The following is an 18563-nucleotide window of genomic DNA, read 5'->3' on the forward strand; positions in this document are numbered from 1 at the left end:
CAGTCAGATCAGGCCTAAGTCCCAAGCACTTGAGAAATTTTGAAATATTTTCGCATTAATAAAAATTAATATGCTTCCATTAAATTCATGACTTTAAAGTGCAACATATAAAAACAAAAGATCAGCATTGAAAAATTTTTTAAAAATCTATACATATAAGCAGGATTATTCTTCTAGTAGTTTCCTGATACAGGTACTGCTCAGATTCTCTTGTTATGACATATACAGTAAATATTCATCCCTACCCTGCCTCCAGTGGGTGTCGGGAGATTTCCAAATTTCACACAAATACTGAGACGAGTATTAGTCTTCAAGCCACTATCTATTAAACAAGAAAGTTAAATGTCAAACAACAAATGACTTACTCATGGTGAAGCTTTAGGGAATGGGGTATTGGAATCTGTAGCTTGGAGTTGTCATTTTGAGCTTTTCTATTGAGATGAATCCAAATACAAGTCATTGCAAAGGCATGAGTTGACTGGGGTTTGTTAATATCAGGAACTGGGATACACTGAAAATTAACAATTAACATATTATAAGAAAGAGAAGAATTAAATAATTATATATATTTTAGTAATCTATTTCTGGTATATTTCTTTTTAAAGTATCCTAATTTAGCCCCAGTGGTTCTTGGACTATTCAATAATACAAATCAGGTCTAACAGCCATATAAGTTTGAAATTATTACAAGATGTTTTACTTGGCATGTTTTTACTTGCCAAGAAAGTAACAGAAATTCACGAGTGCTTAGTCAAGCGTTTCCTACTATCACAGAGCATTCTTAAACAAAAATCATTTTTAAATTTTTATTTTTAAAAATTAAAAACATCATTATGAAATCTTACTGTGATAAACATACTGAAAACATAGAATTTCTAAAAGTCTCAGAATACTTTTCAAGAACATGTAACAGAAGTTGGGTGCAGTCGCTCACACACCTGTAATTCTAACATTTTGGGAGGACAAGGTGGGAGGATCTCTTGAGGCCAGGAGTTCAAGACCAACCTGGGCAACACAGTAAGACCTCATCTCTAAAAAAAAAATAATAATAAAAAAATTAGCCAGCCATGGTGGTGTGTGCCTGTAGCCCCAGCCACTCAGGAGGCTGAGGTGAGAGGATCACTTTAGCTCAGGAGTTTGAGGTTATAGTAACCTGTGATCAGGCCACTGCCCTCTAGCCTGGGTGACAGAGTGAGACCCTGTCTCAAAAAACAAAAATACAAATAAAAATCTAACAAATATTCAATCTAAATGACTATCATTAAACATACTGAATATTGATGGGTGAAATGATATGGATTCTGGAATTTGCTTTAAAATTGTCCAGCATTAACAAAAAAGGAGGAAAGATGAAACAAGAATATTTTTTGGTGATGGGTACATGGGGAGTTACTGTTCTATTTACTCTACTTTTTGTGTATGTTTAAAATTTTCCATAATAAAATGTTCTTTTAAAATGGGAATCTTCAAAATATATCACATTTTACTCAAATTTCTTGTACAATCAAACACCAAGGGAACACACAGATTCAACTGGCAAACAGAAAAATATATATTAATAGACATTCTTATTATTTGGCCATTCAATGTATGGCCAAACTTAGACCTACTTAGAATGTAGAGAAAGAGCTGGCTATACTTGATATACGATTGTGATTTAGCATAAACTTTAGAAATAATATAGTTCAATTCCTTCATCTTACACATGAATAAACTAATGTCAAAAGAGACTGAATGTCCTTGCCATGATCATGTTTAGCCACAGAATTGGGAAAAGAACTTGTCCAAATCCAGTGCTCTTTTCACAAAATCACACTGAACTCCTCAAACATAAATTAGACATAATTTATTCATCACATTGTTAACTATTCAGTAAAACTTACTTCTTTTTCTGGGTATAGCAAGTCAAAGAGCTTCATGACAGGGAGAAAATCAGCTAGTGCATTTTTCTGAATACTTCCAGAAATGAATTGCAGGAGAACCCACATCAGATGATCTCTGCCTTTAATCAGTCCTCGCCCTGCCAACTGTAAAAGATGTTTAAATATACATGTGTACACAGCTACTTAAACAGATGAACGTAGGAAATTTTATTGTCATTGTTGCTGTTGTTTTGTTGTTTGAAGGAGAAAACTAGGTTTCTGCTCTTAGTAAGCATCTAACTTTGGCACTTAGTAATAGTAATTACTTAGTCTCAATTCAAGACATACCACACAAAGCCTGCTAAATTACTTTAATAATACATATGTGTTTTCTCCTGCTGTCCAAAATAACTACGCATATCAAACATTCAATGTTTTAGAATATAATCAAATTGATCACATGTGCATGAGAATCAAGTTTAATATGGGATAATTCTTATTAAAAATATCTCACCAAAATATGTGGTATACGTTATTATATCAAAAGGATTTTTTAACTTGAAATTTTCAAGGATTGGTTATCATAAAACACTTTTCCTGGCTTCCTGTAGATTATAACAGAAACCAGTGGTGGTGGGGGAGGGTTGGTGGTTAAAAGAATTTTAACAACGTTTATAAAAAATTTTTCCCCAAATAATTTATGCTATAGAGATGTTATAGGTATAACAACATTTATTCTATTCCCATTCAACATGTCTAAAACTTACAGTGAAAACCAACTCTTCTCACAAACTTACTCTTCCACTTATCTTCCCTTTTTTAGATTCACTGTCCTACCCTTTTATTCATTACCAGAGTAGAAACCAGTGAGCGAGCCTAGACTCCAGTTCCACCCTTTGTTAGCTGTTAGTCACCTGGTCGTACTCAACCTCCTCAGTGTACCTGATCTCTGGCTCCCCCTCTGTCCTGGTTTGGGCCCTCGGCATCTTCCCCCTAGCCCACTGCGGGGTCTCTTTGCCTCTGGTTTTGCCCCCATCCATCTCTACACCACCATCTTCCTCCATGTGGCCATTAGCAGTAATTTTTCCAACTATACATGATGATGCCATTCCCTTCCTCATTGCCTCCAAAAGAAAATCTAAACTCCTTAGAACACTAGGCGCACGGCCATATAATATTCTCCATGTCTGCCCTTGCCCTCCTGCCTTCCTGCCTTCCTGATCTCACCAACACTTTCCCTTTAAAATTTTCCCCTTTATATTTTGCCTTCCAGTTCTCATATACCTATATCCCTTTTCAAATGATGATCTTTTTGCTAGGGAAACACTTTCCTATCTTTTTCTCTTAGCAAATTTCTATTCATCCTTCAAGTGTTAGCTTAAAGATCTCTTTGATAAAGCCATTCCTGATGTCTTTGATAGGGACCATTTCCTTTCATTCCTGTTGCAGGGAAACATGCTTCCACTATGACAACCATCAAATTATAATCATGTTGTTCATACATATATCTTCGCCTCCAGTAAGGCGCTCCTAGAGGGTGTCACAGTGGCTTTTCATCTTGTATCCCCTGGTGCTGTGCTTAGATTATGTGGAATGAATGACTTAATCCACTTCTTACAGTGACATATTGAGAAACCACAAAAACACTGACCAGGAGAGAAATTAGGGCTCAGACTTTCTGCCAGTGCTGAAATCACTGGGGAATGCCTACATCAACCTAAAACATACTAATCAGAGGTGAAGTTCCTCTGAGCAAAAGATTTAGTACACACCTTCTGATGAAGAGAAAGAACCATATGTGGAAAACTTGCAAACTGGAAAAGCACAAAGAAAATGAGCTGACTCGAGAGATGCTGCCACAGGAGTTGGCTCGTCCCCCCATCGTCAAACTTCTCTTCAGTCTCGGATCGCTCCATAGCGTAAACCACCAGATCCACCAACTGGTCCTCCAGCACAGGGCAGCGCTGCTTGTGCTGTAGGGCAGAGATTAAATACAGTATTCCAAAAGCCTCTCGGTTAGTTTCAGAAGTTACCAATTAATGTGCATTAATTGTAACAAGAGGCTGAGAAGCATGGAATGAAGTTGAACTTAAGAAGTTAAGGTTAGATTTTGTCTATTAAAGCTGCATCATGTTATTTTATCATAGAGGATAAGTTTCATGGAAAATTATTTTTTTCAGGTTTCCCAAAAAATAGACTACCCATTAACTTTTGACTTCCACTATGGACATTATTGGTTCATATTTGGCAAAGGGCACTGCACAAGAGAAAATTTTGCTCTTTATCCTTTGAAAAAAGATAGCATTTTAAAAGGCATATGAAATGAGGATAGCAGTATTAATTTTGCAATATAACTCAAAAGATGAAAACCCTGGATTTCCAGGGATCAAATGTTGTGATATAGCAAATAAAGCAGTATATGAATATATTTATTTTAAGGTAACCACCACAAGTTTACACTAACTTTATATACAAAGGTATATCTAAATAGCTGCCAGAATACCCAATGTCTCTTTTTCAGTGTTTGGGATTGATCCTGATACTGAAATAGAATGAAATGGAAACCTCCTCTGCAAAAAAAAAAATTGATCTCTGCTCTTCCCTCTTGGAAGCCAAACATAATGCAGCTTTAATTTTAAATTAGACTATTTTAAAATCTAAAACAAGAAAAAGAATTGAGTTTAAACACTAAACATGAAAATGCAACTTCCCTTTCTACAGGCAAAAAGATTTGTGCTTTTTTAAGTAATTTAAGAAATATACTTTTACTGAAAAAAATGTTAAGTCATATTTCAAGCCATTTTCTTATTTCCTTTATGTTATATGACTTAGTAGAAGGCAGTTAGAAGCCTTTCTAGTGAATACAATTACTAGTATTGTATATCCCCCTAAGCTTCAGATGTGATTATCAGTCTTTTGCCATGAAAAAGGGATATGATTTCTTTAAATTTAGGGAAAAATGCAAAATGGGGACAAATTTGGAAATAAACAAGACATAATGAGTAGCATCCCCTCTTTTGCATGCTCTTTGCCAGCTCCAAACTTGTAAAGCTCCAATATAGCTGCACTTTCTTAAAACATGCAAATAAAACAAACATCTATCCAAACAGTAAGCATCAATGGTTGTTTCATATTTTTTCCAAGAACACAATGCCATGATCACAGTTCAACCACATTACAGGTTTACAAATAGCAATATTAACACCACCAGTTAAGACTACGGTACTTTTCCTCCAAATGTCATTATCATTATGAAGCAGAGCAAAGTGCAACAGACAACACTACAGACTAGTTCTTAAATCAGCATGCAAAACTACTGTGTACAGGGCTTGAAATTCACTAGTTCTGCCAACCACCAACAACCTAAGAAATGTGTCAGATAACACAAATTTAGAGTAAGATCATTCAAAGTATACAAGAGTCAGAAAAAATTGTGAAAAGAAGTAAAGCCAGGATTTCCAGTAGGAATTTTTCACTAGTGTTGGGAACTTGCTTCTAGTTTGGAAATTAACCAATTTGTCATCTATTTCTCCATCCATGAGGGTCTTCAATCAATCTGCTTTAGGAAAAAAGAACAAACTAAATAAAATTGGTTTTTAGTACCTGAGTCACTTTGGAGCTTCTTTTTTTAATATTAGCTATTTATTTTTAAAAACTGGATTTTCACCTATATATTTTTAGGCATTTGGTAATGGTCATAGAGTTAATGATTAAAAAAGGAAAGCCAAAGATACTAGGATTTTGACAAAGCAAGAACAACTAGGAAATTTACAGTTAAAGCTGATAGTCTGTCAATACATGCCATGACTTAAGACTACCCCCAACTTTTCTGCTAAGAATCAAATCAGTCAGAAATCTCTACAGTGCCTAATGCCTGGTCATTGGTGGCAGCAGAATATCTATCAGGATTAACAATAAACCTCCCAGGTGTTTCTGGCTATTGCCAAGGATATTTCTCAAACCAAATTTAAGGATAGCTTAAACATGTTTCTTTATCTGCCAATTTTGATAATATCAAAAAAAGAAAGAAAAGTCTGAAATACAAAATAATTTGTGCTGCTAACTGCTTTATAATAGTAAGTTTTGCTTTAGTTTTTCACTTGTTATAATAAGAGATAGGTACATTAAAATTAAGACTCTACCACCTAGCAGGTGGTTTAACAATGTGGAACAGACATTTATAAAGCAGTCTAAGGATTTACGAATAAAGGTTCATTGTCTATGACTAAGCTAAGATATTTCTTTAAGTCAATGGATGCTATCTCTACGGCTATTCACATCTTGCTTTCTGAAAGCTTTAGCAAATTTAAAGCTTCAAAATACTGGCATATAAAGTTGAATTTGTTAGTTTACATCATACCTATATGCAAATTTAATTAAAACCTGTTTTAAGGATAAGAATATCTAAATTCAATATTTTAACTATTCTATGTCTAGATAATATGATAAACTATACTGGAATCTTGTTATAAATTTTCAGCTTTGATAAAAGCTAAAAATCCGGCATAAGGTATTAATAGAAATGTTAATATTAACCCCCACCCATGCCCCTGCTTCCTTCCCACCACCATTTCAAATAGCAAATGACAGTGCTTTTCAGTCCTAGTATCCCATATTCTATATTGAGTGTTACTTGACACTTTTTATGTAACAATTCTGGTAATGCTTTTGCAGTAAAAATTTAACTTATTGTACTTAGGTGAGCTTAAATTAATTTTAAATTCTAATTTCAATGCTATAAATCAATTTTAAAGCAATACCTGTTTAGGACAAGTTGGGAAGAAAAATCCCTTTTGACGTCATTTATCTAATTCTCTGCTTTAACCAAGAAAGTTGCCAATCAGTAAAACAGAGCCTTATGCCAATTAATACACTTTCAATGGTGTCTTTCAAAGATATTTTAAAATAACTTTAAAAGTGATTAGTTTAAGACAAACTGAATGATGAATATTTCACTATCTGACTGCAGTCAGAGTTCATACACCACTACATAACAGCTTGAGGAGTGTATCTGTTTTGTGATGTTTTTACTCAGCAGGAAGAATACAAATTCTCACGAAGCACACAAAACGAGATTTTCCCACTATGAATTTAAGCCTAACATTCCATCTCACTGGTCACAGAACTGAGCTATTTATGATCTTCTGAATATGATTGATCTTAGGATACAATAAAGCCAATTCCTACTGGAAAATGCAATGTGAACAGCTCTTAAGAGGGTTTCAAGCTTTAGGTAAATTATTGCATTGCTAGAGAAAGGACAAGAAAGTATAGTGTAGGATATAGTTCTGTAATGATAAAAGATGTGATAGATAACTTGGTTATTTTTAATCATATGCTTCTTATACTGTGTGTTCTCATTTTCTATTCTACTTTCCAGTAGGTAAAAATAATATATCAAGTCAATTCAGCATATTATCTTCCATCTACAAGTCCCCTCACTACAGAGTTTTCTATGAAAACAATTACTGATGAATTGTGAATTTTTGACAATGTTTACACTACAGTGGGACCAATACTAATAATGTTCTGTCAGCATTTCCATTATAAACTTTATTTTTTATGGATTTATGTCTTAGTCATAAACTTTTTTTAGGTTGAAACTTGTTATTGAAATGATCAGGTCAGAAATACTCTCAATTGTTTTGTCAATTTCTGGTTTGAAATGAGCTGCTCCCCAAAAGAAAAAAGCTAAGGATATCCGGGGAAGGTACTCGCAGCTCAAATGACCATGGATACATTTATCCACCGAACTGCAAAAAATTGAGTCAAGTGTGACTTAAAGTTGATTACAAAAATTAGTCTGAAGACATAGCATGAAGCATTCTTTCAAAGTTAACTGAATACTTACCTCTAATTCAAGCGAAAGTTGATCAGAATTAATGACTTGGTATTTAAGATGTTTATTTGACAGATCATAATGAGGTAACTGTCAGATACTCTAGTGTGAAGTAGTTTTAGTTTCACATGTACAAAGGCTTGTCCAAACAAGGAAACTTGGCAAATTTTTCAGAAGAAAAAACTTAAAATAATAAAGAGATACTGCTACTAGGGTGAGGTTTGGCATGCAAAGTTTCAACACTGAGCAAGTTTTATGGCCAAGCTATATGTCCTTAAAAATAGGGCTTTATAAATGGAAGCACTGGCACAACCTTCACTATAGTATTGCAAACAGTAACGCTATTTTATATAACCTAGACAAGAATGTCTTTTTAAAATCAAAAAGCTGGTTTATTTTAATATGTTGGGCTCAAAAATTTTTAACAAAAATAATTGGAACCACTATTTTGTTTAAAATATCAAAGGTGAAAAGTCCTGGAGCAGACTTGGGACCGTATAAGAGTTTGCTTTATAAAGTTTGGCCACAGTGTTTTTCTCCCACCATAGGCGAGCTTCAGCTGAGAGGAGCTCAGTCCAGGAGGAGGGCACTTCTGGCAAAGATTGGCAAAGAAGAGTGTTTGTCAAGCAGGTGTGGGGTCACCTAAGAGTGTGACATTTCTTAGTCAATCCCCAGGTTTCCAAAAAAGCCTTTCCTGTATAAAGTTTACCACTCCAACTTTTAAAAGCAGTGTATCTCTATTAAAGCGCTTTTTTTTTGTTATTTTTAATTTGTTTTTGTTTGAAGGCAAAGCAACTTAAGTATTTTTGTTGTTGTTATTATTTATTTATTTATTTTTAACCGTCTGGAAAGATAAAGGCCACCACAAATCTTTCCATCTCTGAAAATTCTACCAGGCTAGCTTTAGCCCTAAAGCATGAAAAACAGTAAAATGGAGTGGGAAGGAAAACAATCCATCAAAAAGTGACAGGCTTTATTGAGTGCCAGGTGTTGTCTCTTTGTTTAAAAAAAAAAAAAAAGAATATTAAAAAAACAAACACCAAAAAAAAAACAAAAACAAAATACCAAAACCAAAAACAATCCACCAAAAATAACTCTCATATCCCAAGAAGAAATTTTTTTTAGTGGCCTTGGTCTCAGCATGGTCCTGCCAATTTCAAGCCCCGACCATACATGTATTCTCTAAATGGAATCAGTGGCTACAAAGCGGCCAGCGTATCGTTAGTCACAATACAACAGTAAGGTTGTGAACATACCTGAGCAATGTTCAAGGTCTAGAGCATTGGAGGATGGGCAGGACAAGACAGGACAGAACAAAAATAAAGGAAGAAAAAAAGAAAAGACAAAACAGTGACTATGAGGCCAGCCTCAAGGAACCCAGAGTCAGCACAAACCCTCCCACATGTTAAACCATCAAAAATAAGCAAACATACACCAAAAAAAAAAAAAAAAAAAAATCAGCAAGGAGGCCATGCTGAAGATTCCAAGGGTCATAAAAATTGACACCCAAAAAACAAAAACAGTCAAAAATTATGGTTAAGTCATGTGTAGGTTTCTCTGGCAAAAGGTATACTTGAAACTGGCCTTATAGAAAAAAAAGCAATGCAAAATAAACCAACTTTTAAAATATCTCCTTTTTAATTTAAACATTCTTAAAGCAATATATAAATGATAGGAATAATACGTTGTTTAATAAACCATGTATTTTAAAAAATCACCAAATAGTTTTTAACTGTTTTGCTCAGTTAGCTATAGCAAAGAAAAGAGAAAAGAATAGTGCAGATTCTATGCAAAATTTACTAGGTTTCCAGCATAGTACAGTACCTGCTTATTTAAACCTAGCATATTGCAGACCATATCCCTGGAATAAGGCTGCTCCAATACATATCTCAACAAAGCAGTCTGTGGTTCAAACAGATCCTTTAAAGAAAATAAAAAAAATCATTGCTTCAAGATCAACATAGATGTTAATTCAAATTATTTGAAATTGAGATTAAAAATTCCTCTAAAGGCACTTGTTACCTTCAGACAGTAGGCAGTATCTAGTGAGAAAAAAAAAAAAATCATAGGATTTTAGTGCTTACGGTTAATCTGTTCCCACCCCTGATTTGATAACTGAGGTGAAGGGACTTGTCCAAAGTCATACAGAGGGTAACCATAAAGATGACACTAGAATCAGATCTTCCAGTCCCCCTTCCCCAGTGTATTTTCCACTCTACTTTCCTGAAAACATAAAAGGTTTACATTTTTTAAAATTTAGAGTCTCACAACATCAATTTATATAGATTTTGTCCTTGGTAATAATGTTCCTTAGACATAAAGAGGTATCATTATTAAAAAGACTTTTGCTTCCTTTCTGTTAAAGTTGACCAGTCAATTTTCTAGAATTAGTTTCTAGGCATTTAAGTATAAAATTTCTGATAGTCAAATTCGGTTTATAATAAATATTACTAGAAAGCTACATATTAAAAAAAAACTTTTTCAGAGTTTGCAGCTATTTTTCCAAATGACAGCCTGAAAGAGTATCCAGTACGTCTTGATTACAGGCCAATCAATCCCTCGTTTCCCTACTAAGATTCCCAAAATAGCTCTTTGGCTCTTAAACAGTAAATCTTTAGAGAAATAGATGAAATAGTCATATGCTTATTTATATTTGTGAATTTAGTTCATGCATATTTAAAAACTTATACTTATTAAATATAAAAGATTTCATTCTAGTTTATTCTAACTCTTCCATGAAAGCTAGACAGCTTCTGAGTCATCTGATAGTTTTCTAGAGCATATCACTTTCACTTTGTTTTTGGAGACATAGCATTTTGATACAGTCAATGAAAAGTTTATCCCAAGTACCATCTGCATAATGTTATCTGGGTTTTATTCTTTTAAAGGTCCCTCAGATGGATAAATAAAAAGAAAGAAAATCACTTTATGTACTGATCTTTTTTTTTTTTTTTTTTTTTGAGATAGAGTCTCACTCTGTTGCCCGGGCTAGAGTGCCATGGCGTCACCCTAGCTCACAGCAACCTCAAACTCCTGGGCTCAAGCAATCCTACTGCTTCAGCCTCCCGAGTAGCAGGGACTACAGGCATGCACCACCATGCCCGGCTAATTTTTTCTATATATATTTTTAGCTGTCCAGATCATTTCTTTCTATTTTTAGTAGAGATGGGGTCTTGCTCTTGCTCAGGCTGGTCTTGAACTCCTGAGCTCAAACGATCCACCCGCCTTGGCCTCCCAGAGTGCTAGGATTATAGGCATGAGCCACCTCGTCTGGCCTATGTACTGATTTTTAAGATAATCTTTAAAAAACTGTGCAACTTGGAGATTAAAAACCTTAGAAACATTACTGTGCTAAATTTCTTGCCATTTTCTCTATTAAATTGATTCCCATCAGGCGGTAGTCTCTCTCAATTCACCCCAGCTACCATAATGCCTCTGTTTTCTGCCCCTTTTCTTCATTTTAATACTAAAATATCTGGGAAAGGGGCATGGGTACATAAGCATTCACTTCAATGTATTAGTTATAAGGAACTCCTTAGGGCATTTTAAATCAGAATAATCAGTGCCTGTTTTATGTAGAAGTTTTTACAGCAACAACTGACTGAATGTAGCTATAGTTATCAGAAGAGAAACTATACGCAAAGAACTATCAGTCCAATCAGCAAGATTGCTCATTAATGCAAAAATTTAGGAGTAGTGCCCCTTAAATGGTACATTAAAATTTCAGTGATTTGAAAAGTAAACCCTCTCCCCTTTAGAATTAAACTCAGAAATGTGGCTTCAGGTATAGTCACATTAGTCCTAGCAGCATGGTAAGGAAAGAATTTTCTGTTCAGAAATCTAATGAAAGAGGAATGGAGACTAGTTTCCAAACACTCTCTTACAAGTATAAACAATTTCCAAATTTGGAGAGGACAAATGACTTGATAGCATCCGGAATCAGACTGAGTTCAAATTCTGGCTCTACTACTTGTTAAATGTGGGGCCTTAGTCAAGAAATTAATTTAAAATTTTAGTTTTCTATCTCCAAATACTTTGCCCAAGAAGACCACTGAGGCATAAATACCCACAATAGCACAAACCACAGGGTATATTTGGATATTGAAATAATGTGATAAATCATAAACTATCTTTTATTAAACAGTTACTTCTTCAGACTGTGAAGTGACAACTTAGCAAATACATCTTATAACCAAGGATGAAGACTGCTGGATGGACCAGAAGTTCCATTACATTTAGCAACATACCTTATCATATGGCAAAAGGCCTTTCAGAGGAAAACGAAGAGTAGCAGGATCTAATTTCCATGAATTACAAATGGCGCCTGAGTTATTTACAACTGGTAGAAGACTGCAGCGACCTGTTATGTATCACAAAGATGTTTTTAAGTAAATGTGAAACACAGCATGAATATATACAAACCAGGCAATAGTTTAAAAGTGGTTTAAAAAAGTTTTAATGAGACTGAAGTTTGAAAATTTTGATTATGTTTAGTCCAGATGATTGTAGATCAATTTGTACAGGCCTCCTAAACTCAAAAATGTTGCATTTTGTCCAAGTGTCTAGGACAGAGGTAAGAAAACTTTAGTCCATGTGCAAAAACCACCTGCCATCTGTTTTTGTAACATTTTATTGGAACATTGGTGCTTTTGCAGTACAGTGGCAGAGGTGAGTAGTTGCAACAGACTGTGTATCTCATAAAGCTTAAAGTATTTACTACATGATCCTTTTTAGAAAAAGTTTGAGACTACTAGTCCAGGATCAACATGGTTAACTTTATGCAGGATACCCCCAGAGGCCTTAGATTGTAATATATGACCATCAACTTGTACATCCAACTCCCTAACAAACATTATCACTTGGATGTCCCACAAGCAACTCAAGCTCAACTTGTCTTAAAATAAATTCATCATCATCCTTCTCAAACCTGCTTCACTTTCATAATTTATAAAATGATATCAATAGCCACTCAGTTACAAAAGCTAGAAACCTGCAAATTATCTATGTAGTAATTATTTAGCTTATTTTTGTATTTCCAGTGTTTAGAACAGTATCTGGCTCACAGGAAGTGTTCAGTATTTGATCACTGAATAAATAACTGTCTATAATCCTAAATAGGTCTGAGGCCACCATAATTTCTAGAAATAATTCAGGGCAGTGGGCACTGAAAAAAATTGCCAAATCACATGGCTATTTTTAAAAGAAAGTTCAGAGAATCTAAAAAAACATAAGAAAATGGGAAACAAAATACATGAAATAAAGAGCAAAAGTATGAATTAGAATGGGCTGAATGAGTCTGATACTCTAATGTTCTGTGGCCACAGGGAAACAGGTATGTTGAGACTTTCAGTTGCCCAGAGATTCCATGGTGCTTTACTGGCTATATTAAAGGTCTTTCTAATCAACAGGAAATCCACTTTCTAGAATGGTTTTACCTGAAGCTTACACCATTCCAGATAGTTGCTTTTCCCTCCCTACATTCAGCGCATAAAGTACCTAAAAACATGTAAAAAGTATTGTATTAAGCTCCTAGTGAGTCACTAAAAAAACAAGCCACCAAGACATGTACACGAGACCATCTTTCAGCTTTGTTCAATAGTTGGATCACTAAATATCAGGTACTATTTGGTACATTTTAAATTAGAATCCTACCACAAATGGAATTTATCCTTGCTGTGGGCCTGAAGGTATCCACAAAGTCTGATACTAGGTTTCCAAGTAACTAAAAAAAAGAGAGAGAGAGCACAGGGGAGAGACAGGGAGGGGGCAGGGAGAAGGAGATGGGGAGAGAGATCAAATAAATAAGTAAGAAAATAAAATTGAGACTTCCCTGAATATAGTGATCATTTATATAAAATGAGATAATACATGTAAAGATTTAGTACAATGCCTGGCACATGATAATTACTCAAAGGTTAGCTCTTTTCTTGCATCCCTCCAAACAATTACAAATTCATCTGTTCCTGAATTAGACCAAGTCACATCACCACATCCTTAGCTATTTGATGAAACTGTGCATATTTTATCACATAGCATAAAAATTATCTCAACAGGACAGCAAAGAAATGAAAGATTTTAATCATGATTCAAAAAATACAAACTATCTAGTGACCATTTATAAAAATAAGCACACAAAAAATAAGATTAATATAGCTGTTTCTGATTAAAACTTTTATTAAAATTTTGGGAAATATAAAATTTACCCAGTGTGGAAGTTTTCCCTCTGGATATAGTTTCCTGATCTCTGTGACTGCAAAATAGGCTGGTAATAAGCAGGCATTCCTTTCCAAGATATACGCTATAACCTAAGAAAAAGAAAAAGGCAACATTATTCCTGACTAAACCACACACAAGCCCTTTAAATACAACAATGTCAACAACAAAAAGGATACCAAGAAGTAGAGATATTACTTTTTGGGAGAGATGTTGGTCAAAGGACACAAAGAGTTAGGAGGAATAAGTGCAAGAGATCTATTGTACATTATGTTGACTATGGTTAATAAAAATATATTTTATACCTGAAAATTGCTATGACAGTATATTTTAAGTGTTGTCAGCATAATAAATATGGGGTAACCCATATGTTAAACAGCCTGATTTAGCCATTCCACAATATGTGTATACACACACACACAGACACAATTGTTACTTGTCAATTAAAAAAAAGTAGAAGTATTATTTTCATGGACTTATTGGGTTTAAACTGTAGCATAAAGAAATCCACTTACATGTAGAGAATATCTAAAAAGGAAGATTAATCAACAATGCAATGGATTGTTCATGGTTAGTAAGTAACCTTGAAAATGCTTTAAATATTGGTAGACTTAAATAGGAGAGCAACAATTCTTGCAACATTAATTACAAAGCAGAAAGGTCTTTTAAGTAATCCATAAGCTGATGTCTTGTAACAGTTTAAGATACTTTAATGTCTATACTGTTGTTTTCATAATTTAAAAACATGAATTACAATTTCAAATTTCCTTTTGAAATATGATGAAAGTAAAAGAGCATCTTTAAGAATAGAAGTGCTTTTTTTTTTGGTAGAAAAAAAGGAAATATTCCACAAAATATCACAAACCTAAACAAACAGACTTTTTTGAGATTACGATCAATGAATTTCAGACATGTCTAAATTACCTCTCTTGCTGCCAGAAGCTGCTGTACAACAGCAGAGCTCACTGTGTTAGGAATTGTCAAGATTTTCTCCAAAATCACTTTTAAGAGATCTCGAACACCCTGATGTAAGAAAAAAGACACAGGTTAAAACTAAGTAATATCCCCTCTGTTAGCTGAAATATCCAAAGGTTTCATGATTATAAACTCCTTTAAGGTCACACCTTTAAATTTTCTGATTCAGAATTAACATTAATCAGAGTCCTTAAAATTAACCGAAGAGCCATGTTCTAAAATAGAATTCTAAAGAATGTCTTGCAATGTGAACAAAGAAAGTCACTTATATTCTCATGATGTTTCTACTGTTAAGAGGGTCAAAAAACTTATACATATGGATGGAAATATATTAGAATAGGACTTGAAAGCACTCTGAAAATGTGGGTAATGATATTAAGGTTTTTGGCAGATCACTCTTTCTGCTCACTCCCTTTGGTATTACCTGACTTTATTCCCCCGTCTCATCTATCACATGCCTTAATCTCTCAAGCACATCCAGGGCTATTCTGTTAATCATCTCCACATATCTAATACCAGTTGCATTATCTGATATATAAAAAAGAAACTTCATTCAACATGCATTTACTGACTATAAACCATGTGACCAAGCTTGTAAAAAGACAGAACATATGCTTGGGAGAACAATTGTAAAGCACATACAAATAAGTAAGAAGGCAAAAACAGCATAAGTCTGAGAAAAGAGAAAAATCAGAAAAGGCTAGAGTTAATTTTATGTTAAATCATGATTCAAACCAATAATTATATGTTAAGTCATTTCAGATTAGAGAAAATGCAGAAATAAAGCATAAGGTCAGGTATTGGTAATTCCGTGAAAAGGACAACAACAAAAGTGGCTTGAAGAATAGCTTTTGTAGCTGAGTTCCAGAGCTGTATTATGAGACACAATCAGAGAACGTATATTGTTACTTCTGGTCAAGAGCAGAGTGCTGAAGATGTTAATTAAGTAAAGACACAAGTCCAACAGAGGTCAAGTTAGAGGTGAAGTAGGTCTTGCTCCCTTCACCAGCTGCTCTCTACATCCCTCCTCAGTTCCACATACCCCTGCTCTGTGCTCTTTCATCTGAAGGGGCCCCAGCATCATAAGACTTGTGCCATGTAGAAACACAGATTCTGCTTTGTGCCTTCTCTACTCATCGTAAAAATATATTAGCCATCTGTATTTTTAAGAATGTTGGGAGGGGAGTAGAGAAGCCATAGGAACAACTCAGTAATTTTAAATCCTTTTAGGAAATACACAATAAAAAATAGATTTTGTAAATGCTTCCACTTCATCTTTCTCACCTAAAAATTATATACAGAAAAATTAATCATATCTGAAAGCAATCACTTTTCATAATTAGAAAAAAAATACCTTGTAATCCACTCCCCCAATTATTTTCCGAACCAGTTTAAATGTTAAGGCCCAAAGCTGTGTTCTTTCCCACTCAAGAGTGTCAGAGTTTATTAGGGATTCACAAACCATCCTAGAAAAAAGAAATAGCCATTCCAGTCATAAGACAGAATTTTCCAAGTTCTCTAATCCATGGTCTATATACTCCATGTATTATATTTATCATAGCAAGTATTTTTCATAAAGGAGCATTATTGCTTAAACACACTTTTAAAGATATATAGCATTTTACATTTTTTACTTGTATGAATGGTCAAAACAAAGTAGAACTAAATAATATTCATTATGTTTTAATTTCACTAGAAAGTCTATAAAAAGCTTTTCCTTAAATGTTTACCATCTATCACCTTGTGGCATATTGCACTTTTCCAAGATGGTAGCAACAAGATTTTCAATCCCACGTGCTCTTCTGAAATGTGACACTGACAATCCTTACATGGGGTATGTGTATGGGGGGCGGGGAATACGTTCTCTCTTATCTCTTATATCGGGGCTGGCCTAAGACTATGGCAAAAAAGATAAAAGGATGCAGTATGACTTCAAGGGAAGGTGATAGAGCTTTTGCCTAACCCTGTCTTGCACCCTTGCTCTTGGACTCCGCCATGCAGTGAGAAAGTCCAGACCACAAGACAAGAGCATGTGCAGGTTCTGGCCCATAGCCCCAGCTGAGGTCCCATATAACAGCCAGAAACCAAACACTAGACATCCGTGTGAGGAAGCCTTTGTTGTGACTCCAGCCCTAGCCACCCTGAATTGTAATCACATGAGACACTCAGAAAAAACTGCTTAAGCTTAGTCAACTACCATAACCATGAACAATAATAATAAAATGATTATTATTGTTTTAAGCCATGAAATGTTGAGGCCATTCGTTGTGCAGCAAAAGTAAACTAGAACAAACTAATCACTAAAGCAAGTGATCTGAGCCCCTGGGCAGAAAGGCAAAAGCTGCCTGGTTTTGAGCCTATAAGCATTACTCAATTCAAAGAATACTGCATCCTAGAAACTAAAACCTGAGGTATCATGAAGGATAACCTGATGAACCTCACTTTCTTCTTCATTCCTTTATCACTTCACAACAACCTCATTTGATTTCCAACCATTTACACAGATAGGACAATTCTTTGGATTGCTCATACCCACCATTAAACATACCTGGGTGGAAGGAGACCAGTCTCAACTGCCATTGCTAAGCAGTCATAAAGAAAAGAAATTCTTTTAGGACTGTGCTGGCCATGAATAAATTTAACAATCCACTGGATGCACTGTTCATGAGACTCCTGGAAAATTAAAAAATGTTTTATTTTAGGACTAAGTTTACATGTTATAATAGGTAGCTGATACTACACCTGGAAGTATATCAAGACTATGAATGAAATACTTCACTATGAACATCTGTGGATGACAATAATTTTTTAAAAAGATTTTAAATATTCAGATTTTGTATCTGTTATATTAAGGTTAAAATCTTGCCATTACATAGATTAAACTCAAGCATTTTTATTATGTAGGACTTCCAAAAGTAGTAAGATTTTATTGACATATTCATGGTCAATAGAAAACTCTAACACAGATTGTGTAAGGTACTGTCAACAGTGCCTTTAATGGCAGATGTAAATATTCCTGTCACTGGGGAAAAATCTGTTACAGATTAGTATTTCAGCCTTATGAGAATTTAGTGTGAATTTAATTCCTAAGAGCCCAAATAAGAGCCTATAATGAATCCAATGACAAATCAGATTTCCAGACTTGCAAAACTTTAAATTTGATACAAAAATGTTGTACCCATATCAAAGTTTGTGCTCTAGGATATCTCCAAGAGAAACCTATGTCTTGCTTTCTGCACCACCCCTGTTCTTCATGCACACTTCTATTGTTGTACATGTGATTTAGAAATATCTATTTTCTTCCTGGCTCCTCTTACAGAAAAGGGCCACACATTAACTCATTAATGTTTAATAGGTTATTTTTTTAATTAAAATATATTGTAATTATGTTCAACATCACTGAGAGAAATAAAACTATACTGAGAAATTTTCTCACGTTTTTGATTGGCAAAGATCAAAAAGTTTATTAACACTATTGTGAAGTTACAAGAAATAGACAATCTCATACATTGCTGTTGGGAGTGTAAACTGGCATAACACTTAAGCAAAACTATTAGCAATTTCTACAAAAATAAATAGACATACCCTTTGACTCAGCAATACTCCTTTCAGGAATTTATCCTATGTCCCATGCATAGTATTATTTATTACAGCATTGTTTAAAGTAAAAAAGT

General features: G+C 34.4%; 1 protein-coding gene across 4 annotated transcripts in view; it reads right to left on the reverse strand.

Annotated features, from left to right (window-relative positions):
• The window catches only part of MED23 (mediator complex subunit 23), a 40659-nt gene that overhangs the window by 19886 nt on the left and 2210 nt on the right, over window positions 1-18563 (reverse strand). For 3 of the 4 annotated variants that reach the window (XM_045544366.1, XM_045544368.1, XM_045544369.1), the window contains exons 4-14: window positions 17438-17562; window positions 16244-16355; window positions 14839-14937; window positions 13905-14006; window positions 13354-13423; window positions 11949-12061; window positions 9526-9621; window positions 8958-8975; window positions 3635-3835; window positions 1884-2027; window positions 366-511 (exon numbers count right to left, since the gene is read on the reverse strand). In XM_045544366.1, coding sequence (XP_045400322.1) covers window positions 366-511; window positions 1884-2027; window positions 3635-3835; window positions 8958-8975; window positions 9526-9621; window positions 11949-12061; window positions 13354-13423; window positions 13905-14006; window positions 14839-14937; window positions 16244-16355; window positions 17438-17562 — 1226 coding nt within the window. The remainder of the gene's footprint in view (window positions 1-365; window positions 512-1883; window positions 2028-3634; window positions 3836-8957; window positions 8976-9525; window positions 9622-11948; window positions 12062-13353; window positions 13424-13904; window positions 14007-14838; window positions 14938-16243; window positions 16356-17437; window positions 17563-18563) is intronic. The other variant, XM_045544367.1, reaches the window with a different exon arrangement.

The sequence above is a fragment of the Lemur catta genome, chromosome 2, assembly GCF_020740605.2.
Source record: "Lemur catta isolate mLemCat1 chromosome 2, mLemCat1.pri, whole genome shotgun sequence".
Taxonomy (NCBI): domain Eukaryota; kingdom Metazoa; phylum Chordata; class Mammalia; order Primates; family Lemuridae; genus Lemur; species Lemur catta.